General features: G+C 36.9%; 1 protein-coding gene across 21 annotated transcripts in view; it reads left to right on the top strand.

The window, feature by feature from the left end:
• CNOT2 (CCR4-NOT transcription complex subunit 2) overlaps positions 1-24656 on the top strand; it is a 131923-nt gene that overhangs the window by 31976 nt on the left and 75291 nt on the right. For 9 of the 21 annotated variants that reach the window (XM_086399988.1, XM_086399976.1, XM_086399989.1 and 6 more), the window contains exon 2: positions 15647-15789. The exons of 4 other annotated variants lie outside the window; for them this stretch is intronic. In XM_086399988.1, coding sequence (XP_086256114.1) covers positions 15742-15789 — 48 coding nt within the window. In that variant the 5' untranslated portion in view covers positions 15647-15741. Of the gene's footprint in view, positions 1-12496; positions 12610-15646; positions 15790-24656 lie in introns of all 21 variants that reach the window. 8 more of the 21 variants (XM_086399977.1, XM_086399984.1, XM_086399970.1 and 5 more) reach the window with 2 other exon arrangements.

Here is a 24656-nt window from a genome sequence, read left to right as displayed (position 1 = left end):
CATGCACTGTATACCCCATGGGATTGCAAACAGTTGGACACAGCTGAGCAGCTTTCACTTTCACTTACATCTTTGTGTGTGTATATACATATCAGTTCAGTTCAGTTCAGTCGCTCAGTCATGTCCGACTCTTTGCGACCCCATGAATCGCAGCACGCCAGGCCCCCCTGTCCATCACCAACTCCTGGAGTTCACTCAGACTCACGTCCATCGAGTCAGTGATGCCTTCCAACCATCTCATCCTCTGTCGTCCCCTTCTCCTCCTGCCCCCAATCCCTCCCAGCATCAGAGTCTTTTCCAATGAGTCAACTCTTCGCATGAGGTGGCCAAAGTACTGGAGTTTCAGCTTCAGCATCATTCCCTCCAAAGAAATCCCAGGGCTGATCTCCTTCAGAATGGACTGGTTGGATCTCCTTGCAGTCCAAGGGACTCTCAAGACTCTTCTCCAACACCACAGTTCAAAAGCATCAATTCTTCGGCACTCAGCCTTCTTCACAGTCCCAACTCTCACATCCATACATGACCACAGGAAAAACCATAGCCTTGACTAAATGGACCTTTGTTGGCAAAGTAATGTCTCTGCTTTTGAATATGCTATCTAGGTTGGTCATAACTTTGCTTCCAAGGAGTAAGCATCTTTTAATTTCATGGGTGCAGTCACCATCTGCAGTGATTTTGGAGCCCCAAAAAATAAAGTCTGACACTGTTTCCACTGTTTCCCCATCTATTTCCCATGAAGTGATGGGACCGGATGCCATGATCCTCGTTTTCTGAATGTTGATTTAAGCCAACTTTTTCACTCTCCACTTTTACCTTCATCAAGAGGCTTTTTAGTTCCTCTTCACTTTCTGCCATAAGGGTGGTGTCATCTGCATATCGGAGGTTATTGATACTTCTCCTATCAGTCTTGATTCCAGCTTCTGTTTCTTCCAGTCCAGTGTTTCTCATGACGTACTCTGCATATAAGTTAAATAAGCAAGGTGACAATATACAACCTTGACGTACTCCTTTTCCTATTTGGAACCAGTCTGTTGTTCCATGTCTTGTTCTAACTGTTGCTTCCTGACCTGCATACAAATTTCTCAAGAGGCAGGTCAGGTGGTCTGGTACTCCCATCTCTTGAAGAATTTTCCACAGTTTATTGTGATACACACAGTCAAAGGCTTTGGTGTAGTCAGTAAAGCAGAAATAGATGTTTTTCTGAAACTCTCTTGCTTTTTCCATGATTCAGCGGATGTTGGCAATTTGATCTCTGGTTCCTCTGCCTTTTCTAAAACCAGCTTGAACATCAGGAAGTTCATGGTTCACGTATTGCTGAAGCCTGGCAGGAGAATTTTGAGCATTACTTTACTAGCATGTGAGATGAGTGCAATTGTGCGGTAGTTTGAGCATTCTTTGGCATTGCCTTTCTTTGGGATTGGAATGAAAACTGACCTTTTCCAGTCCTGTGGCCACTGCTGAGTTTTCCAGATTTCCTGGCATATTGAGTGCAGCACTTTCAAGATTCACGTCAAGTGAATATGAGCTCAAATTATGGCACTTATCCAGCTTACTTACCTACCTCTTGACCTTGTGTAATTTTCTTATTGTCAGAGGTTTTTTTTCTCATCTGTAAAAAAAGGTAGACAGTAATATCTGCCTTATAGATTTATTTTTAGAGTTGAAGTGCACAGTACCTCATGCCTCACAAATGATACTTAATATTGCATTTCTAGGAAGAAATGTTAAGATAGTAGACATATTTTTAAACCTAAAGTATTGAAACTCCAATACTTTGGCCACTCTATATGAAGAGCTGACTCACTTGAAAAGACCCTGATGCTGGGAAAGATTGAGGGCTGGAGGAGAAGGGGACGACAGAGGATGAGATGGCTGGATGGCATCACTGACTCGATGGACGTGAGTCTGAGTGAAATCCGGGAGTTGGTGATGGACAGGGAGGCCTGGCGTGCTCTGGTTCATGGGATCGCAAAGAGTTGGACATGACTGAGTGGCTGAAGTGAACTGAACTGATTGTATATATTAGAAGAATTTTTTATTAGAAATTTCTCGTAATGAAGTTTTACTGGAATTTTTCATCTACTTCTGATTATTTTCTTCTTTACTTGCATTGTATGTATTTTAACAAAAGAAATCTGTGCTTTTAAGAAGCAGTTTAAAAATTAATCTTTTAGGCCCACCATTATTTTTCAGAGGAGGTAGAGTAAGAGGCAAGGAAATGGTGCATTGGCATGCATAGGAAATGTAAAGTGCTCTTATACATTACTCTCGATATATATAATGTTTCTTTTTTGCCTAGTACTTACACTGAGGTGAGAACATTTTTTAATTTCACTCTGCTATAAAGTCTTAACCCTGGCTATACATTACAATCATCTGGAGCACTTGAAAAAAACAAAAAACTGATGAGCAGGTTCCAAAGATAGGGGCAAGGGTATATCAATATTTCTTAAAAACAACAGCAGCGCAAAAACCCCCCAAAACCCTCAGTGATTCTGATATGCATTCTGTGATTAAAAACAGTGTAAATCCTTCAGCCTGTTTCTGTCCTGTATAAATAGGCCTGTTGTCTCTTCCTGTCTGTGTTAGTGCCCTGGACAATCATGTACCCGTGCCTTGAAGAGCATCTGTGGCTATTCCCTTGTATTTCATGCAAAAAGTAGAGGACCAGTAGCTGCAGCTTTGTGTTTTACAAAAAATTAACTTTGAGGAGTTGGCAGAATATCTGTTAGTTAATGTTCACTGACTATGTTATCTTTAAATGGAGAGCTGTGATTATTCTTCTCTGCTTTCTACTTAAGCTTTGTTTTAATATTCTTATGAAACCTGGAAAAAATTAGTTTTGAGGTTTCAAATACATGCTTTAAAATATAACTGGCTTTCTATATTTATGTTAAGAGCAGCATCTTAATAAGGTAATTTGGTGAGCTTAATTGTTACAAATTTGGTAATTAAGTCTAAATAGTTGATATGAACTAATTAGTTTTTAATATCACCCTATCAGAATGAACAGCTTATATAAATTATGAGAAAAATATGTATGTATTACTTATAAGAATTGTTAGTATTAAAGTTGTAGTTTTCAGATTTCTGTCCCATATGCTATATTGAGTTGCTGGTATAAAATAAAATTATTTGTTAACTGTACAGCCATTTTGCAAGGGAGAATATTAAGAAAGGAGCTCTTATATATTCTAAAGAATTTGACTTACAGATGATAACTTACACAAATTTCCTTGTTGAATCAATAGAACCAGTAAGTCCCTTCTAGTAAATTGTGAGAGTAAGTTTTTTTTTTTTTTTCCTAATTTTTTGGCTGTACCATGTGGGATTTTAGTTCCCCCACCAGGAATTGAGCCTGTGCCCCCTGCATTAGAAGTGTGGAATCTTAACTACTGGACCACCAGAGAGGTCCTGAGACTAATACTACTTGGTCTTATTTTAGAGGAACTGCTTTGGTGGTAGCTGCTTCTTCCTTGGAAACCTTTGTGGATTTGTAACTAACTGCAGTGAATGGTACAAAAACATTTCATTAATTCTGATAACTTTATTTAGCTATAAACTTGCAGAAAATTGTTGCTGTTCAGTTGCTGAGTTGTGTCCAACTCTGTGACCCCATGGACTGCAGCAGGCCTGGCTTCCCTGTCCTTCACTATTTCTCAGAGTTTGCTCAAACTCATGTCTAGTGAGTCAGTGATACCATCCAACTACCTATCCTCTGTCATCCCCTTCTTCTGCCTTCAGTCTTTCCTGACATCAGTGTCTTTTCCAATGCTTCAGTTCTTCACAGAAAATTAGTAAGTACTAATAGTTTGGCCATTTACACATTCAGATTGTTAAATGCATCTGGTAGTCTGATCTAATTAAACAGCTATTTACTGAAATGAGGTTTTTGTATTGTAAATTTATTTCAAACTTTTGATCTTACTCGTGAGCTAGACTTTGTAGATATTACTTCCTTTATATGAAGTAATTGAATCATACAGAGGTTAAGCACCTTACCTAAACATATAAGTAAGTTTCAGGCAGAGGAAGACCCCCTGATTGTTTTAATTTTGGGCCCCAATTTCATTTAAGACTAAAACAAATGAGGAGCGTTTAATTTGAAAGCCTGTGGTTCAGAAATTATTGCACTTTTGTCATTTACGTTCAGTAGTATTTCATTTTATTTGGCACTTTTAAGACTTGGTTGTAGATATTTTCTGGCTTGAGATGCTGGGCCTTTAGACTGTTGATTTTTTAACTTATCCATCCCTGGCTTGCAAAGATCCCCTGGAGGAGGGTATGGCAACCCACTTCAGTATTCTTGCCTGGAGAATCACCATGGACAGAGGAGCGTGGCGGGCTACAGTCCATGGGTTGCAAGAGTCGGACATGACTGAGTGACTAAGCACACACAGCACGTGTCAGGTACCTATAGCCTCCTTGAAATATATGTGACATAACTACACAGATACGTTAGAAGTAGTGTGTCAGGAATGGTACCAGTGGAGAAAATGGAAGACACGCAAAATTAAGTTATAAAGCATTAAGTTACAACAACCAGTAGTAAGTGGATTTTTGTGTCCGACTCTTTGCGACCCCGTGGACTGTAGCCCACCAGGCACCTCTGTCCCTGGGATTCTCCAGGCAAGAATACTGGAGTGGGTTGCCATTTCCTTCTCCAGGGGATCTTCTCGACCCAGGGATTGAAACCAGGTCTCCTGCATTGGAGGCAGACGCTTTAACCTCTGAGCCACCAGGGAATCTCTAAAAGAATGGTTATTATTTATAAATAATGATTTATTTTGTTTTTCTTTGTTGGTGACTTTTCACTTTGCATGTTAAGCATAGACCCATGAAACCTGTATTATTGAAACATTCAGGAAAAACTATTTTTAGTTAATGTGACATTTTCCCAGACTAAGTTTGGTATGAAACAGAAATTCCTGAGTTTTATTTATTTTTATTTTGTCTGCCCACATTTCTTGTGTATAACATAAGTCATCAATTCAGAATTTTGAAAACATTTATCTATGTGATCGAACCAAAAATTAGGTCAGAAATAGTTTATAAAATCTTTGTAACTACAGCCTACCTACTAACAAGAAAACGTTTCTTTGAAACAGTTCTGGAATTTGAGAAGCCTAAGATTTAAAATATAACAGCTGTGTGCGTTTGCTTCAGCTTTTGTTGAGCTTCAGTGAAATTGGTTACATCTGGTAATGTGTTCTAATTAATACCTTATCTAGAATATAAATATCCTCTATATCAGAAAATAAAACCTGCCTAACAAGTTCAACTCTTTTAACCTGACCAAATTCACATTGTAGCTTAGTTGAGTGTGGTAATAACTACCAAATTAAAATCTTTTAGATATCATTCCCAACCTCCAAAATGTTTGGGCAGTGTTATGATGTACTACTGAGAAATAAAGTGAGAGGAAAAAAATACGGGAAAAAATCAACTGTAATTACCCACTTTCCTAAATGGATTGCTTTGACACAGAACATTGGAGCTGCACACATTAAAAAAAATTCATGTAAATTGATGACTTTATTTTACAGACTAGGAAACTGAAGACATAGAAGAGATTGGTCAGGCTAATACTCACTAGAATTCAGATTGTCTGGTTCTTGTTCTGTTCAAGGTATAATATTTTTGTATGATAATGATATATAGAACTTAATAGAATATGGAGACTAAAGTTAATGATTATTTCTCCTCACTAATAAAGTAAATTTTCTAGAAATTTTACCACTGATTAACCAATTTCTTGTTTTGAGAAATCTTTTTTTGAAATAAAAATCAGGGTTCAGTTTGCGTTTATTTAGAGAATATTAGGTGCTTAATTTTTGTTAGCCTCATATTAGGGAAAGGCGTAGGATGAATAAGCCTGCTTTTTTTTTTTTTCTTATGTAAGATTTGGTTTATAGTTTCCCTTTTACTGGTTTCTTGTCAAATTTAAGCAGATAACATGACTAAATCTATTTTAAGGGTTTTTAACGGAGTTAAGGCATAAAATGTTTATCATTTCTACTGGTATATTCAGTAACTTTATTCTAAAAGTATCTTGAATATGATAGAAGTTATTGCATGAGTAGACCCTAGTGATATATGTATTACATGCTTTGCATTTTTGAAATTTAATTCTGATATCAGTCTGTTAAAATGATTGGAGATCCTTATTCAACTAGTTATTTGGAAATATTTAGTACAATATGGAGGCTTTAGAAAATCAGCTTTGTTTACATTGCTTACAGATCTTTTAAATATTACTTTATCAAGCTTGATATATGTAGCATTTTACAGTCTTATTTTCAAGCAACATACAACATACCAGTAAAATGATCCATCTCTAATAATCTGAATGATTACCTTATTTAAAGTGTTTCATGGCTGAGAACAAACTGGTACCAGTAGAGATATCTCTGACTCTATTCCAGTACTGCATAGTTTGTTCCAGCTCTTCCTCCTTGCTTACCTGTAACTTCCCTGAAGTGGAAAATCTGGCTCCCACCAGCCAGCATCTGTTTTACTGATTGCTTGTCTTCAGTAGACATGTATAGTTGTTTCAGCATTACACTAATCTGTAGCCTTGTAAGGAATCACTTTACCAACCAGAACACAGTGTTCATATACAGTTCTTTTTTTTCTGCTACAGTTACCAGTCAGAATACTGTCTACCAAAGTTATTAAGGTCAGCACCATTTTCCATACCCTCTTCAGTGTGGATATGCCAAACATTTGTAATACAGTTACTCTTTGCCAGTAACTGTATTTGTATTTCTAGACTCCTGGTTGATTTAATTTGCATACATTGAGCTTTTACTCTTCATGTGGTTAAGTTCTTTGGATTTCAGGACAGGCAAGTTCCCTCTTTGTCTCCTCTGTACTCAGTCACTCCTCCACCCTTCTCCAGTTCCCTGGCAACCTTTGATCTATTGTCTGTCTCTATAGCTTTGCCTTTCCAGAATGTCATATGAATGGAAACACTATATGCCCTTTTTGGTCTGAATTCTTTCCCTTAGGAAGTACTTTTAATATTCATCCATGTTGCATGAATTAATAGCTTTTTAAAAATTGTTAAATAGAATTCTGTTGTATAGATATACCATTTTATTTATCCCTTCCCTTGTGGTTCAGATGGTAAAAAATCTGCCTGCAGTGCAGGAGACCTGGGTTCTATCCCTGGATTGGGAAGATCCCCTGGAGGAGGGCATGACAACCCACTCCAGTATTCTTGCCTGGAGAATCCCCATGGACAGAGGAGCCTGGCGGCCTACAGTCCATGGGGTTGCAGAGTCGGACAAGACTGAGCAACTAAGCACACACACACTGGAGGACACCTTTCTTGGTACAGACATTCACATGTAGGTTGGTATGAGCATTAATTTTCAGTACACTTTGATAAATACCCAGGGGTACAATTGCTGGGCTATATATATGTTAAGTGCATGTTTAACTTCATAAAAAAACAAAACAGAAACTGCCAAACGCTTCCACAGTGACTGTATTTGTTTTCATTTTTGAAAGATATTTTAGATAGATTTAGAGTTCTTGGTTGAATGTTTTATTTTCCTCTTTCTTTCTATAGTTTAAAAATGTTGAGAGGAATTCCCTGATGACCTAGAGGTTAGGATTCTGGGCTTTTACTACCGTGGCTTGGGTTCAGCCCCTCCTGATCTGGGAACTGAGATCTCACAAGCCTCACCCCACCCCATCCAAAAAAAAAGTTAATTTTTCTCTTGTTTCTGATGACATGTTGGCCATCATTTATGTCTCTGTTTCTCTGTGTATATTCTTTTTTTCTCCTGCTGACTGCTTTATGATTTCCTTATTACTATTTTTCAGTAGTTTGACTCTCAAATAATAATCTTGTTTTTTGGTTCTCCTTAGAGGTTGTTGAAGTTACTGGATCTTTGAGTTTATAGTTCTCATGAAATTAGGAAGAATTCGGCGTGTTTTTTTTTTTCTTTTTTTAATGTCCTTCTTGCTCTTGTACTCTTTCTGGGATACTGTTAGATTAATTTTAGACTCTGTGATGTTGCTCAGCAGTTCACTGCCGCACTTGATATTAACTCACAGTTCATTGTCCTGTGGTTCCTTTCCCCCCACCCCGCCACCTTCTTTTCTCACTGTGTTTAATTTTGGATTTTTTTCCCCTGCTGTATCTTCAAGTTCATTAAGGCTTTCTTTTCAAATTCATTAAGATGTTTTTTACTCCAGAAGAATTCCAATGCATGTTTAGTTACAGATATTAAATTTTTATCTCTAAAATGATCAGTTTGGGCCTTTAAAGAATCTTTGGACTTTCAAATAATTATAAATTCATAAGATGCAAAAATAGTACAGATGCCCATTACTTGTCTTCTTCCAGTGATATCATCTTATATAACTATAGTGCTGCTGCTGCTAAGTCGCTTCAGTCATGTCTGACTCTGTGCGACCCCATAGACGGCAGCCCACCAGGCTGCCCCGTCCCTGGGATTCTCCAGGCAAGGACACTGGAGTGGGTTGCCATTTCCTTCTCCAGTGCATGAAGTGAAAAGTGAAAGTGAAGTCGCTCAGTCGTGTCCGACTCTTAGTGACCCCATGGACTGCAGCCCACCAGGCTCCTCCCTCCACGGGATTTTCCAGGCAAGAGTACTGGAGTGGGGTGTCTCAAAACCAGAAGTCAATATAACTGACTAGATACGCAAATTAACTCACTTCATCATTTTCTTCATGCGTTCACCTTTTCATGTTTTTATCATTCTGTGGTATTTTTCACATGTATAGAGTCATATAACCGCCACCACCAAGAGCATGATACAGTTTGATACTTAGCATTTCTGTTATTATGTTCATAGTTTTCTTTATTTGCTTGAATGTATAGAATACATCTCGGAGAAGGAAATGGCACCCCACTCTAGTACTCTTGCCTGGAGAATCCCATGGACGGAGAAGCCTGGTGGGCTATAGTCCATGGAGTCGCTAAGAGTCAGACACAACTGAGTTACTTCACTTTCACTTTTCACTTTCATGCACTGGAGAAGAAAATGGCCACCCACTCCAGTGTTCTTGCCTGGAGAATCCCTGGGACAGGGGAGCCTGGTGGGCTGCCGTCTATGGGGTCCCACAGAGTCAGACACGACTGAAGTGACTTAGCAGCAGCAGCATAGAATACATCTATACTACCTTTTAACCTCCTTGTCCACTGATTCTATCATCTGTATCACTGTTGGTTTTTTTTTTTCCATTTTTATATTTCACCTTGTTGTGGATTGTATTTCCTGGTTCTTTGCATGGCTAGTGTTTCTGATGGGAAGCCAGACATTTAATTTTACATTATTTAATGCTGATGTTGTATTATTTTAAATATTTTTCAGCTTTATTTTGGGGTATAATGTTATTTACAATTGTTTGATCTTTTTGAGGCTTGATTTTAAGCTGTGTTAGTGCTGGTCAAGAACATTCTTTGGTTTAAAGCTCTTTTGGTTTCATTATTTTTTGAACTGTATTCAGTAGCCCCTGTGTTAAAAGATCTACTCTGGTTGATGGGAGGGGCTTCCCTGGTAGCACAGAAGGTAAAGAATCCGCCTGCAATGCAGGAGACACAGGTTTGATTCCTGGGTGTAAAGATCTCCTGGAGAAGGGATAAGCTACCCACTCCAGTTTTCCTGCCTGGAGAATTCCATGGACAGAGGAGGCTGGCAGGCTTCAGGCCATGGGGCTGCAAAAAGTCGGACATGACTGAGCGCCTTTAACTGGTTGATGGGAACATGCGTTTGAGGGGATTATTCTAACTACTCTACTCCTTTTCAGAGACTTTTTCTTCGGACTTAACAACTTTTTTCACATGCATGCACAGATTTAGCGAAGACATTGAGGAGAATCTCTCTCTAGACCTTTGGAGCCCTTTGTCTGCAGCTTCCTTCTCTCCATTTGCCCTGGAAATTTAACTGTTTTGGTGGTTCCCCTAACTCAGTTCTTTTTTCCCCTTAACTCGTAGAGACTCTTGGGGTTCAGATTGGGTTCCAGCCCCTAACCCCCTCCCTGTGTTTCAGCCTCATAACTCTATAGGCAATAAAGCCTTACTTCACTTGGTTTTTTCTCTTGATCTCTGGCCTGAGATGATATTAAGTTTCTGAAAATCATTGTTTGATATATTTTTTCCTAGTTTTTTAGTTTTTTAAGGTAGAAAGGTAACTACAGTTTGTTTTTTTCTGTCTTGGCATCACTGCCTTATAGAAAACTTCATTTTAGTTTTATAAATATTTGTCTTTTATAACTTTCTAAAATTTACTGGGGAAACAGTGCATCAGTTCAGTTCAGTCGCTCAGTTGTGTCCAACTCTTCGCGACCCCATGAATCGCAGCACGCCAGGCCTCCCTGTCCATCACCAACTCCCAGAGTTCACCCACACTCACGTCCATCGAGTCAGTGATGCCATCCAACCATCTCATCCTCTGTCGTCCCCTTCTCCTCCTGCCCCCAATCCCTCCCAGCATCAGAGTCTTTTCCAATGAGTCAACTCTTCGCATGAGGTGGCCAAAGTACTGGAGTTTCAGCTTCAGCATCATTCCTTCCAAAGATATCCCAGGGCTGATCTCCTTCAGAATGGACTGATTGGATCTCCTTGCAGTCCAAGGGACTCTCAAGACTCTTCTCCAGCACCACAGTTCAAAAGCATCGATTCTTCAGCACTCAGCCTTCTTCACAGCCCAACTCTCACATCCGTACATGACCACAGGAAAACCCATAGCCTTGACTAGACGAACCTTTGTTGGCAGGGTAATGTCTCTGCTTTTGAATATGCTATCTAGGTTGGTCATATCTTTCCTTCCAAGGAGTAAGCGTCTTTTCATTTCATGGCTGCAGTCACCATCTACAGTGATTTTGGAGCCCCCAAAAATAAAGTCTGACACTGTTTTCACTGTTTCCCCATCTATTTCCCATGAAGTGATGGGACTGGATGCCATGATCTTCGTTTTCTGAATGTTGAGCTTTAAGCCAACTTTTTCACTCTCCTCTTTCACCTTGATCAAGAGGCTTTTGAGTTCCTCTTCACTTTCTGCCGTAAGAGTGGTGTCATCTGCATATCGGAGGTTATTGATATTTCTCCCGGCAATCTTGATTCCAGCTTGTGCTTCTTCCAGTCCAGCGTTTCTCATGATGTACTCTGCATATAAGTTAAATAAGGAGGGTGACAATATACAACCTTGACGTACTCCTTTTCCTATTTGGAACCAGTCTGTTGTTCCATGTCCAGTTCTAACTGTTGCTTCCTGACCTGCATACAGATTTCTCAAGAGGCAGGTCAGGTGGTCTGGTACTCCCATCTCTTGAAGAATTTTCCACAGTTGATTATGATCCACATAGTCAAAGGCTTTGGCATAGTCAATAGAGCGGAAATAGATGTTTTTCTGGAACTCTCTTGCTTTTTCCATGATTCAGCGGATGTTGGCAATTTGATCTCTGGTTCCTCTGCCTTTTCTAAAACCAGCTTGAACATCAGGAAGTTCACGGTTCACATATTGCTGAAGCCTGGCAGGAGAATTTTGAGCATTACTTCACCAGCATGTGAGATGAGTGCAATTGTGCAGTAGTTTGAGCATTTTTTTGGCATTGCCTTTCTTTGGGATTGGAATGAAAACTGACCTTTTCCAGTCCTGTGGCCACTGCTGAGTTTTCCAAATGTGCTGGCATATTGAGTGCAGCACTTTCACAGCATCATCTTTCAGGATTTGAAATAGCTCCACTGGAATTCCATGACCTCCACTAGGTTTGTGCGTAGTGATGTTTTCTAAGGCCCACTTGACTTCACATTCCAGAATGTCTGGCTCTAGGTCAGTGATCACACCGTCGTGATTATCTGGGTCGTGAAGATCTTTTTTGTATAGTTCTTCTGTGTATTCTTGCCATCTCTTCTTAATATCTTCTGCTTCTGTTAGGTCCATATCATTTCTGTCCTTTATCGAGCCCATCTTTGCATGAAATGTTCCCTTGGTATCTCTCATTTTCTTGAAGAGATCTCTAGTCTTTCCCATTCTGTTGTTTTCCTCTATTTCTTTGCATTGATCGCTGAAGAAGGCTTTCTTATCTCTTCTTGCTATTCTTTGGAACTCTGCATTCAGATGCTTATATCTTTCCTTATAAACTTTAGTAAATTTAGGCACCTACGGTACATGTTCTTTCTCACGTTTACTTCCTTTCACATTCTCTGTCTTACATATCTATTCACACTTTCTTTTATCTATTCACTGTCCTTCCATTCCTAATATGAGCATCAACACAGTCTATTATTGAGCATTTTCATTTACTATAAGATATTGGTGACAAATGTTAGTTTAATATAAGATAATTTTGACAGATGTTATCTGTTTACCTAGAAGAAAATGGAGTATCTTCATTTCTTTTTTCCTTTGTTTACTAAAAGAAGATAATGCTTCTTAGTTATTGTTCGGTATAGAATATTGATTGCTATACTGGTTAGGACATATTCAGGCACACTTATTGTCTCATTGTGTTGCAGGAGGGGCCCTTCCAGGGCCCAAGATGGGCTCTTGTCTAACACTCAGAAGTGAATTGTCCAAGGAAACATATGTGCTGACAAAGCAAGAGACTTTACTGGGAAGGGGCGTCCAGGTAAGAGCAGCGTAGTTAGGGAACCCAGGAGGACTGCTCTGCCACGTGGCTTGCAGTCTTGGCTTTTATGGACATGGGATTAGTTTCAGGGTTGTCTCTGGCCTATCATTCTGACTCAGGGTCCTTCCTGGTGGCACGTGTGTCACTCAGCCAGGGAGAAGGATTCTGAAAGCTTGATGGGACATGTGGACTGGTGTCTTCTCTCCCAAATTATTCCAGTTGGTGGTAGCTTGTTAGTTCTGTGCTCCTTACCAAAACCTCCTGTTGTTAAGCGGTTACTCGCATGTCTGGCCAGGGTGAGTAGTTTCAGTCATTGGTTCCCCTAACAACTGCACTTCATTTTATTGTGCTTAATTCTGTGATGTTTTTACAAATTGAAGGTTTGTGGTAATCCTGCATCAAACAAGTGTTGGTGGTGGTTTTCCAACAGTTGCTCACTTTATATCTTTATCCCATTTTGGAATTCTCAGATTATTTCAGACTTTGTCATGGTTTTATTTGTTTTGGTGATCTGTGATCAGTGATCTTTGATGTTAGTATTTCAAAAAGATGGTGACTCACTGGAGGTTCCAGAGATGGCTAATATTTTTTAGCAATAATTTTTTTTTAAGTTAAGGGATGTACATTGTTTTTTTTTTAAGACATAATGCTGTTGTACACTTAATAGGCTACAGTATAGTGTAAACAAATAGTTATGTGCATTGGGGAACTGAAAAATTTGCATGACTTGCTTCACTGTGATATTTGCTTTATTGCTGTGATCTGGAACCGGACCTGCAGTTCTTGGAGGTGTGCCTATAGTGGCTGTTGTTTGAAACCCTAAGCTGTGAAATACTTAATGTTACCCACACTGGGGAGACAAAAGAAACAAGTTTTACTTTTGTACTAATCCATAGTACTCTAAAATTAGTATTTTTCTGTTATCTGGTGAATGTACAGGTTAAATATTAACTTTTATTTTTAATTATAGTATTATTTAGTAGAAAAAGTCCTAATCATCTCTTATATGTATAATGTTAGGCTGTTGAAAATGGGATGGCCTTGCCTGACTTTAGATTTCTGACATATCTTTTATTAAACTAGTACAAATGGAGGATAGTGCATCAACTTATTTTTAAACTTAAGAAGGAAAACATGCTTAATTTCCTAAGAAAAAACTGAAATTTCACACTTACTGTTCACTGAATTCAACGTTGTCATTAATATGTTAATGAGACAAGTGCTGGTTTAATCTATTTTATTATAAAATACATTGAAACAAGGTTAATGTTGTTTCGGGGATGTGGGATGCATAATATATACTTTTCTTCTCATTTTGTGGTTGTCATGAACATTTAAATTGAAGTTGAATATGTCACTTAAACTGTTCTTGACCCCCCCAATTCACTAGATCATTTTTTCTTTATGAATAATCCAGTTGCTAGGATTATATTTATAGTGATAAATACACTTATTCTTTAAAAAACTTTTCTCCTTTGTTACTTTTAAAAGAGATGTTTAATTCCAGTAGTACATATAAATTTGGTAGTGCAGTTACATTTTTGCCGTAGAGCCAGGCATCTTTGAAGTATTTTAGCGAAACATTTACAATGTAAGATGGTCACAATTAAGTACCCAGTAACTTGTTACCAAACATAAAATGGGAGGTGGCGAATAGGTTTTTACTGCTTGAATTCTTTTTAAAACGTAAACCTAACAATACTAATTTTAATGTTTTCCTTGAAAAATATTCTGCTCTTCTTACTAGATTGCTTTTTAGGGGTAATCCATCTGTATGTGTATATGCATGTTTATTGGTTTTAATAAAATTGATTCATACTTCTTGTGAATTTAAATTAGATGTCATCCTCTTCCAAAGTGAATTTTGTCTGATGTTAAATGATTGCTCTAAATTTGATTATAATTTTTAGTGGTTAGCAACTGTTGTGACTTTTGTATGTATGCTACTTACTGCTTTCCTAGGGGAAAAGTGAAAGTGAAAGCAGTCGCTCAGTTGTGTCCTACTCTTTGCAATCCCATGGACAGTAGCCTACGAGGCTCCTCCATCCATGGAATTTCCCAGGCAAGAGTACTGGAGTGGGTTGCTATTTCCTTTTCCAGGGGATCTTCCCAATCCAGGGCTCGAAGGCAGGTGCCCCACATTGCAAGCAGTAAACATTTTACTAAAAGTTAGGTAAAAGTAAAACTTGTGTTTTGAAAACATCTGTTTACAAATTCTTTGTAGATACCGCTTTTGAATTTTTGGTCTTTCATATTGAATTTACAGTTTTGAGTTAACATCTCTGGCAATTAGTAGCTCTGCCTCAGTGATTTGTTTTTTTTTTTTCCTTTTAATGTGTCTGAGGTTTACAGTGCTTAGTCATTTATGGACTTGTTTATCTCTAGCCAGGTTAAGAAATAAGCTATGTTAATTTTTTTGCCCTGATGTAAAAAAGCAAATTGTTAGAGCATGCATGAAATTGGAGGACTGAACGACCAAGGCATCTAGAAAGTTGACATTTGTTGCTACCCTTCATTGGGATAAATTTTAATGGACTATTGCATCTGTTTACAATTCTAAGATTATATGATGTATTCACATCCTATGGCATAGGAATAAACCTCATAAACTGAATAAATAGCAGCTATATAAGTAAGCATTTGGAGGAGAGGAATTTGAAATTAAATAACAGGATCTGAATTAACTGAACATTTCTGAAATTAACAGGAGAATGTTTACTTAAAAGAAAAAATATGTCAATTCAGGGCTGCATTTATTTGTTCACTCCATTTTTATTCATTATAACTTTCTTCCTATGTGTGTGGTCTGGCGGACAGTTTTAATTGCAAAGGAAAAGGTTTTCATATTTAATAACTTCTATCTCAAATAACGTATGTCTGCCAGTCCAGCCCTTCCTAGATGGTTAAGAGGAAGATCAATTAGAATATTAAAAGTACTTTTGGTTTTGTTTTCTATGTATCATATTGGATATTTTTGCTGCTGTTCATATGTTTACATGTTAGTAATTATGACGGCTTTTGGATAATTCCACTCTAGAGGGAGAACTGGTGGGCGGTCCTTCCTGTGACACGACCCTTGAGTGACAGTTCTATTTGATTGCCTCCAGTACTGTGAGGAAAGGACACGACTCTATGGTGAGGACTGATGGACATACATTATCTGAGAAAAGAAACTACCAGGTAAGATCCATTTTTTTTTTCTTATTTTCTATTGGTTATATAGTTACATGAACTGCTTAATATGTTGTATTTAATTGGAATCAGCAGGTTGGATACACCTGAGTTTAAAAAATTGGGGTTATAATTTTAAAAACATGCATGTTGGTTTATACAGCTGAAATAGTTGGGAACGTTTTTCAGACTAAACCATGCTTATAATAAATGTATATTATTACAAATGATGTACATGTATTTATATAATAAATATGCATATGTTCTTTTAGTGTCAGAGCATAAATTTCCTGGTGTGTATATATATGTCAAAAGTTAGATTATCTAATACACAATTTATGACTTCATGGCTGGATTCAGAGTTAGTATTCCATAAAATGTTGATTGCCTTTACACATATTCTTCCTGAAGACTAAGCCTGAAGTCTTGGACTATATTCAGGGTACTATAGCATCACAGAGATGTAGACACAATTGGTTAGAGTATAAAAGAAATAGAGATCAGGGTACTCAGACACTCAGATTGTATTAAATTAGCTTATCTATTATCATTAGTTTGCTTTCCTTACAATACTGGATTCTTGCTCTCTATTTAGGTAGTTAATAATATCCATCCTCTACTAAATATGTCAGGATGCTGAAAGGATAGTTGAAATGTAATATTCCTGTTTCTTTCTGAGCTTTTAAAAGAAGGTGAATTTTAAAGATAGTACTATTAAATAGTGATTTTTTTTTAAAAAACCCATATAACATTTGAATTTAATTTTCTCAAAGAAAATGTTTTATTAATTTGCTAATAATTTAATGTCAAATTATGTAGTGATTTAGAATAAGCAATAGTTCATAACTCAAGTAGGAATAAGCTTTAGGCTTCTTTCACAAATAGATATCCAACCTCCCTCTGCCCCTTACCACCAGGTGTTATTCTCTGCAGGCTGTGAAGGCAACTAGTGTGATAGTAGCAGCTTTGTTAACTAACCATTTATCTTTCTAATCATTAGTTTTAGTCTGGTTAGTCTTTTCTTCCCTCAGATTGAAAAAGTGAACAGTGGAGGAAATTCATGGTGAAGTAACAAAGAGCCTTTGAACACAAGACTTAGGTCCTATACATAATGAAAAATAGAGTCATATTTAACCTTTCTAGAATTTGACCCAATTTTATGTCTGAAGTTTCTTGCCAGATTTTTATAATTTAATAAGCCAGAGTAAGTGGTGGCTATGCAGAAGCAGTTCTCCCTGTAACCTTTCCTGCTCTGAATTGCTCTTATAGACTTGATCAGCATGGCCTTTGTTCATTAATTACACTAGCTGTGACTCCTCCTACCTCACAACCACTTCCAACTACCTTGACTCATGTAAGATTTCATTGGTTACACTACTTGGTTCTGTATTTTGATAGATTATGCTGGTTGTTTTTTTTAAAGAATATCGTAATTCTAGATTGTGTGGCTTTTCATAATCCAGTTTGTAAAATGTAAGTATAGAAGTTTTGTATCATCACACAGTGTGATTAATTTACTTTATGAGATCATATTAATAGAGAATTCCAAATTTTACACTTAGGAATAAAATCAGATTATATTTTATACATGAAGAGATTTCCTAGTTTCTGTTTATTCTGCTCTAAAAAAAATTGTTTTGAGTCACACTGTTTCAGTCACATTATTATAACTAATCCAGGCTTTTTAGCTTACCAGAAAATTCATTTTTAGTTAGGGTTTTTCTGCCTAAAAATATTTTCACTTTTCTTTTTACTTAGTAACAGTCAATGCATGTTGGAATATTCTTGGAAACAGTTGTTTAAATTTCTATTGTAAAATTATTTTATTTTTAAAAGACTTTTCTGAAAAGTACATGTATAGAAATATAATTTCTGGTATGATAATTATGATATACTAATTGCATATGGGAAATTCAAAGGAACAGTAGATAAATTACTACTGTATTGGTAGCACTTAGAGTCTGTATATGTATGCTGAGATGAAATGATTTGGATTTTTTTAAATTCCATGTTTTTGGAATTTTATTTGTTTTTCATGGATAAAGTAGGATTTATTTGTATTCATGTTTATATCTATTTTAATTTATCTTGTTTTAATTTATCTTTGAGGCCTTTTATTTTTGGAATGCAGTTGATGTCTTATAGTGATATTTAAGCATTCTGATAATAATAAGCTAATGTTCCAGAATTTAATAAAAAGGATAATACTTTGCCAATTCTTATTTCATTGTGGACTTGATTAAAGACTTAGGAACTCATTTGGGAAGGTGCATTTCCTCAGCTTTGTGCTAAAACTTAGTGACTTTCAAATGGGCGTTGGTTGAAGTATTGATTTTTCCACTGCTATCTACTTTTTGTGTTTTGTTTCTTCCTAAAGTTTGAATAGAGTCTTTGAAGTTTATTTAGATGAACAGACTGCTATACAGACAGGACAATTTAATTATATAAATGGTTTACAGTTTCTTCTTAGAAGAATTGTCAAGCTTCTTCTGCTCTTGCTACCGCTGCTAAGTCGCTTCAGTCGTGTCCGACTCTGTGCGACCCCATAGACGGCAGCCCACCAGGCTCCCCCGTCCCTGGGATTCTCCAGGCAAGAATACTGGAATGGGTTGCCATTCCCTTCTCCAGTGCATGAAAGTGAAAAGTGAAAGTGAAGTCGCTCAGTTGTGTCCGACTCTTAGCAACCCCATGGACTGCAGCCTACCAGGCTCCTCTGTCCATGGGATTTGCCAGGCAAGAGTACTGGAGTGGGGTGCCATTGCCTTCTCCAAGCTTCTTCTAAGGAAATGTAACTCCAGTTTTTGGCTAGAATTTCTTATCTTCCTCTAATTTACACTAATTTATTCCAACTGTGAGCACAGATCTAATCATACTAATTACCAGGTTTACTTACCAGTGCCTATTCCGCTTTCTAATACAATAAAGATGAGCTCCTAAACCTTACATATAATATTAGTACATTGTGGCCCCACATGCCTTTATTTCCATTGTCTTCTCTGTTTATAGTGAGTTTTTCCATGAGTAATATAAAACTACTTTTAAATCTCTCTGCAGTGCACTTTTACATGTATGCCTTTAGTTGTTTGGGTTCCTCTGTGTGTGATGCCTTTTCTTCCATCAGTACTTTCAGAAGCCATTCAAAGTGCTGGCCTTTAGCATTCCTTTCCCTTGCTTTCATAACCTTTGTATCTATTTCTAGTTTAGTGTGTACCATGACAAACTGAAGTTATGTTTATTTTTTCCTTGTCTTGCTGTAGCCTCATGCTGTCCAATACCATAGGTACTAGCCCCATAAGTGGTATTTAAATTCACGTAAATAAAATAAAATAATTTAAATTCTTAGTCATGTCAGCCATGTTGCAAATGCTCAATAGTTGCATGCTATTAATGGCCACCATATTGAACAGTGCAGATATAGAACTTTTTCCATTGTTGTAGAAAGTTGTATTGGACAGTGTTTCTATATATTAAGCTTCTTGAAAACTGGAGCCGTATTTATTGATATTTTGGTACTACTGGCAGTACCAAATGGTTTAAGTTACATAATAGGTGTTCAAAGGCACATTGTTGTAATAAAATTAAACAAAGAAAGAAGTTAACAGAAATTGCACAGTGTGCCAAGGGAAATGCTACATATATATATCCAGTATTTTTAGGATATTACTTTTTTTTTAATTTGAGCTTGCTGATCATACCATATGTTGGCTAGTTCAATGTATATTATCTATAAACTAGATCTAATGCATCCCAGTCTGTATGTCCCTTAAGAATAGCTCATAATCTAAAATACCACATTAACTTTGTGAAATATGTCATGTCAGAGAACAAACGATGGCAGTGATTGTATTACTGGTTCCTCCTCTCTCCCCCTTCCATTAAATATTTTATTTCCATTTTATTATTTTATAATTACAGAGCTATAGAACGTAAAAGTTTGTAATTTTACTGTTAACAATTTAGTGTGTCTGTTTTTTCTAGTAATTCTATAGGTACAAATATGATTTGTTATCGTTTTTAACAAATATACATATTTCAGCAGTTTGCATATTGTACCTAATATAGATATTTCCATGCCCCACCCTTCAACTTGCCTCCTTCCCAGTAAGTACTTACTAGTTTTTATATTTTTGTTACATACCTATTCAGTATACAGGTGCATCTTTAGTGTGTGTCCGTTTTTTAAGAAGTGGTACCCTATATTCTGTTATTTTTAATAGAAAAAAAAAATTTCCAGCCCACATCAAACCATAAACAAGTTCCCAGATATTATAATAGAAAACACTCAACACGTATCTGACAGTTCAGATCAGCATTTCAGATATCTGACAATTCTGCTTAAGGAAAGCATTTAAAACACAAGTTACCTAATCATTTAACAGTTGATGGTGCACATACAAATGCATCTAGTAGGTGAGCTTCCATTCAGTATACAAGAGTACTGTACAATACTGAATACAAATTAATTTTTTTTTTTATTTACTGCAGTGAAAATGTAAGTAAGCAGTGGTGTACTCCATTTCTTTATTGTAAGTTATAACACAGTATTGGAAATTTTTGTCTTTCTGCTATCAGGATGCATCTTACAATGGATGGTGTCTTAGAGCCATCTAGTAGCTTATAACCTTTTCTTGATAACTTCTTATATGATTGAAAACAGCACTAGCATCAAAGCATTTTAGAATCTGATATATTAATGCTACAGATACATAATATAAAGAACACTTAAAAAAGAATTTTTGAAAAATGAATATACTTAGCGAAGAATTGTCAGATATAGTGCATAGAGCAGAAGGATGAAGGTTTCAGTCATTGTTGCTCTTTGGCATTGGATTGAGGTGAGCAAGAGTGAGCTGAGGAAGGAATTCATTCAAAAATAAATAAAATACCTGAAGCCAGTGAACTGGTTCACAGTTCACTGCTCTTGAAAATCTTGGAGACGAAGGGCTGTAGCTACAGATGAAGGACGGGGAGTAAAAAACCTCAAATTGCATGACTATTAAGTTCTCTTAATTTGCAGTTATATAATTCCTGCTAAAATGAGATTGCTTTCGAAGTTGCATTTAAAATGCAGTGCTTCTGTTCATTTCATGATCATATTAATAGCTACAAAAGTTATTTTGACTCCACAACCTAAATATTGGTTTAAAATACATTTTTGACATTCATTTATCATTTATGGGTCTTTTTCTTCCTCTGGCCAACCAAAGACATCCAATGAATTCCCAGGTTCCTCATTGGTTGGCTTATTACATGATAATAACAGTGTTGCTCTTTCTTTGAATGTGTGTATTCTGATACTCTTTTACTCATCTTATGAAATCATCAAATGAGGTGAAATTTGCTTTCCAAAAGGCAAGTTTCATTAAGATATGTGGTTTTATGGCACCCATGGTATCTTAGTAATTTTTTCACAGTGCCCCTCGGCCAACAGACATGTTAAAAGTTTCGTTCAATTAAATAACTAGATCTAAACACTTACATAGTTCATATGGTATCTGACAGATACTGCCTTGTTTCCCAAGAAGATTTAAAATACCTGGCAGCATCCCCATGTGTTCACTGTGGTGCTTCTTTGGGAACTTAGTTCTAGGTTTTTGCATATGAAATAATTGTGTTCTCTTTCAGAAATACATTTTACGTTGAAGTGATTTGCCCCAATCATGAATTTGGAATCTATTCATGATTAAATAGCAAAGTAAAACATTAATGTAGATATTTCTGTCAATCAGAGAAAATATAGAAGCAGTTACCTTTTTTAAACTGAAGTATAAATACGGTTGATTTACAATGTTGTGTTAATTATTGCTGAACAACAAAGTGATTCAGCTATACATATATACATTCTTTTTTAAAATATTCTTTTTAATTATGGTTTATCATAGGATATTGAATATAGTTCTCTGTGCTATACAGTAGGATCTTATTCTTTATCCATTCTGTATATAAAAGCTTACATCTACCAATTCCAACCTCCCTTTCCATCCCTCGCCTAACCCCCTCCCCTTGGCAACCACCAGCTGTTCTCTGTACTGTGATTCTGTTTCATGGATAGGTTCATTTGTGTCATACTTTAGATTCCACGTATAGGTAATACCTTGTAGTGTTTGTCTTGCTCTTTCTGATTTATTTAGTATGATAATCTCTAGTTGTATCTGTGTTGCTGCAAATGGTGTTATTTCATCCTTTTTTTTTTATGGCTGATTAGTTTTCCTTTATGTATATGTACCCCATCTTTATCCATTTATCTGTTGATGGACAGATGTTTCCATGTCTTGGCCATTGTAAATAGTGCTACTGTGAACATGGGGGTGCGTGTATCTTTTTGAATTGCAGTTTTGTCTGGGTATATGCCCAGGAGTAGGATTCCTGGATCATATGGCAACTCTAGTTTTGGTTTTTCGAGGAACCTCTATAGTGTTTTCCATATGAGTATACCAATTTATATTTTCACCAACAGTGTGAGAGGGTTGGTTCCCTTTTCTCTGCATTCTATTCAGTATTTATTATTTTTGTTTTTAGAGTTTGCAGACTCTTATATGTATATAAATACATATATACACACATGCATATATATATAATTTTATTCATTTATGGGTGTGCTAGGTCTTTGCTGCTGCACGGTTTTTCTTAGGTCTTATGCTAGGCTGCGGTGAACGGGGGCTACTCTCTAGTTGCAGTTGTGGGCTTCTCACTGTGGTGGCTTCTCTTGTTGTGGAGCACAGGTTCTAGGGCCCATAGGCTTCAGTAGTTGCAACATGTCGGCTCAATAGTTGTGGCTCATGGGCTTAGTTGTTCCGCCACATGTGGGATCTTTCCAAATCAAGGATTGAACCTATGTCTCCTGCATTGTCAGGCAGATTCTTTACCACTGAACCACCAGGGAATCCCTATCATTTATTTGTAGGCTTTCTAACGATGGCCATTCTGACTGGAGTGAGACAGTACCTTATTGTAATAATTAGTGATGTTGAGCATCCTTTCATGTGCTTGTTGCCCATCTGTATGTCTTCTTTGGAGAAATGTCTGTCTAGTTCTTTTGCTCATTTTTTGATTGGATTGTTTTGTTGTTGAATTGTATGAGCTGTTTGAATATTTTGGAAATTAAGCCCTTGTCAGTTGCATCATTTGCAAATATTTTCTCCCAGCCTCTAGGTTGTCTTTTTGTTTTGTTTATTTTAGGGTTTCCTTTGGTGTGTAAAAGCTTACAAGCTTGATTAGGTCTCATTTTGCTTTGGGAGACTAACCTAAGAAAACATTGGTGCAAAGTTACTTTTTAAAATACAGTCTCAGCAAGGATTGAGAAGATGCAAGAAACTTTTAACAAGGACCTAGAAGAAATAAAAAAGAGTCAATCAATAATGAATAATGCAGTAACTGAGATCAAAGGCACTCTGGAGGGAACCAACAGTAGAATAACTGATGCAGAAGATAGGATAACTGGGGTGCAAGATAGAATGGTGGAAATAAATGAAGCAGAGAGGAAAAAGAAAAAAATTAAAAGAAATGAGGACAACCTCAGAGACCTCTGGGACAATGTTAAACACCCCAACATTCGAATCGTAGGTGTCCCAGAAGAAGAGGACAAAAAGGAAGGCCATGAGAAAATACTTTAGGAGATAATAGTTGAAAACTTCCCTAAAGTGGGGAAGGAAATAGCCACCCAAGTCCAAGAATCCCAGAGAGTCCCAAACAGGATAAACCCAAGGCAAAACACCCCAAGATGCATATTAATCAAATTAATGAAGATCAAACACAAAGAACAAATATTAAAAGCAGGAAGGGAAAAACAACAAATAACCCACAAGGGGATCCCCATAAGGATAACAGTTGATCTTTCAGTAGAAATTCTTCAGGCCAGAAAGAAATGGCAGGACATACTTAGAATGATGAGAGAAAAACCTACAACCCAGATTACTTTACCCAACAAGGATCTCATTCAAATATGAAGGAGAAATCAAAAGCTTTACAGACAAGCAAAAGCTGAGAGAATTCACCACCACCAAACCAGCTCTCCAACAAATGCTAAAGGATCTTCTCTAGACAGGAAACACAGAAAGGGTGTATAAACTCAAACCCAAAACAATAAAGTAAATGGTAATGGGATCACACTTACCAATAATTACCTTAAATGTAAATGGGTTGAATGCCCCAACCAAAAGACAAAGACTGGCTGAATGGATACAAAAACAAGACCCCTATATATGCTGTCTACAAGAGACCCACCTCAAACCTAGGGACACATACAGATTGAAAGTGAAGGGCTGGAAAAAGATATTTCATACAAACGGAGACCAAAAGAAAGCAAAAGTAGCAATACTCATATCAGATAAAATAGACTTTGAAATAAAAGCCCTGAAAAGAGACAAAGAAGGACACTACATAATGATCAAAGGATCAATCCAAGAAGAAGATATAACAATTATATATGTACCCAACATAGGAGCACCACAATATGTAAGGCAAATGCTAACAAATATGAAAGGGGAAATTAACAGCAACACAATAATAGTGGGAGACTTTAATACCCCACTTACCCCTATGGATAGATCAACTAAACAGAAAATTAGCAAGGAAACACAAACTTTAAATGATACAATGGACCAGTTAGACCTAATTGATATCTTTGGGACATTTCACCCTAAAACAGTGAATTTCACCTTTTTCTCAAGCGCACACGGAACCTTCTACCAGGATAGATCACATCTTGGGCCATAAATCAAACCTTGGTAAATTCAAAAAAATTGAAATAATCTCAAGCATATTTTCTGATCACAATGCAGTATATCAGCTACAGGAAAAAAAAATATTAAAAATACAAACATATGGAGGCTAAACAACACACTTCTGAATAACCAACAAGTCACAGAAGAAATCAA

The sequence above is a fragment of the Bos grunniens genome, chromosome 5 (assembly GCF_055505025.1).
Source record: "Bos grunniens cultivar Pamir isolate PY7600 chromosome 5, Bosgru_T2T1.0, whole genome shotgun sequence".
In the NCBI taxonomy this organism is placed as follows: domain Eukaryota; kingdom Metazoa; phylum Chordata; class Mammalia; order Artiodactyla; family Bovidae; genus Bos; species Bos grunniens.
This window is presented reverse-complemented; position numbering and strand designations above follow the sequence as displayed.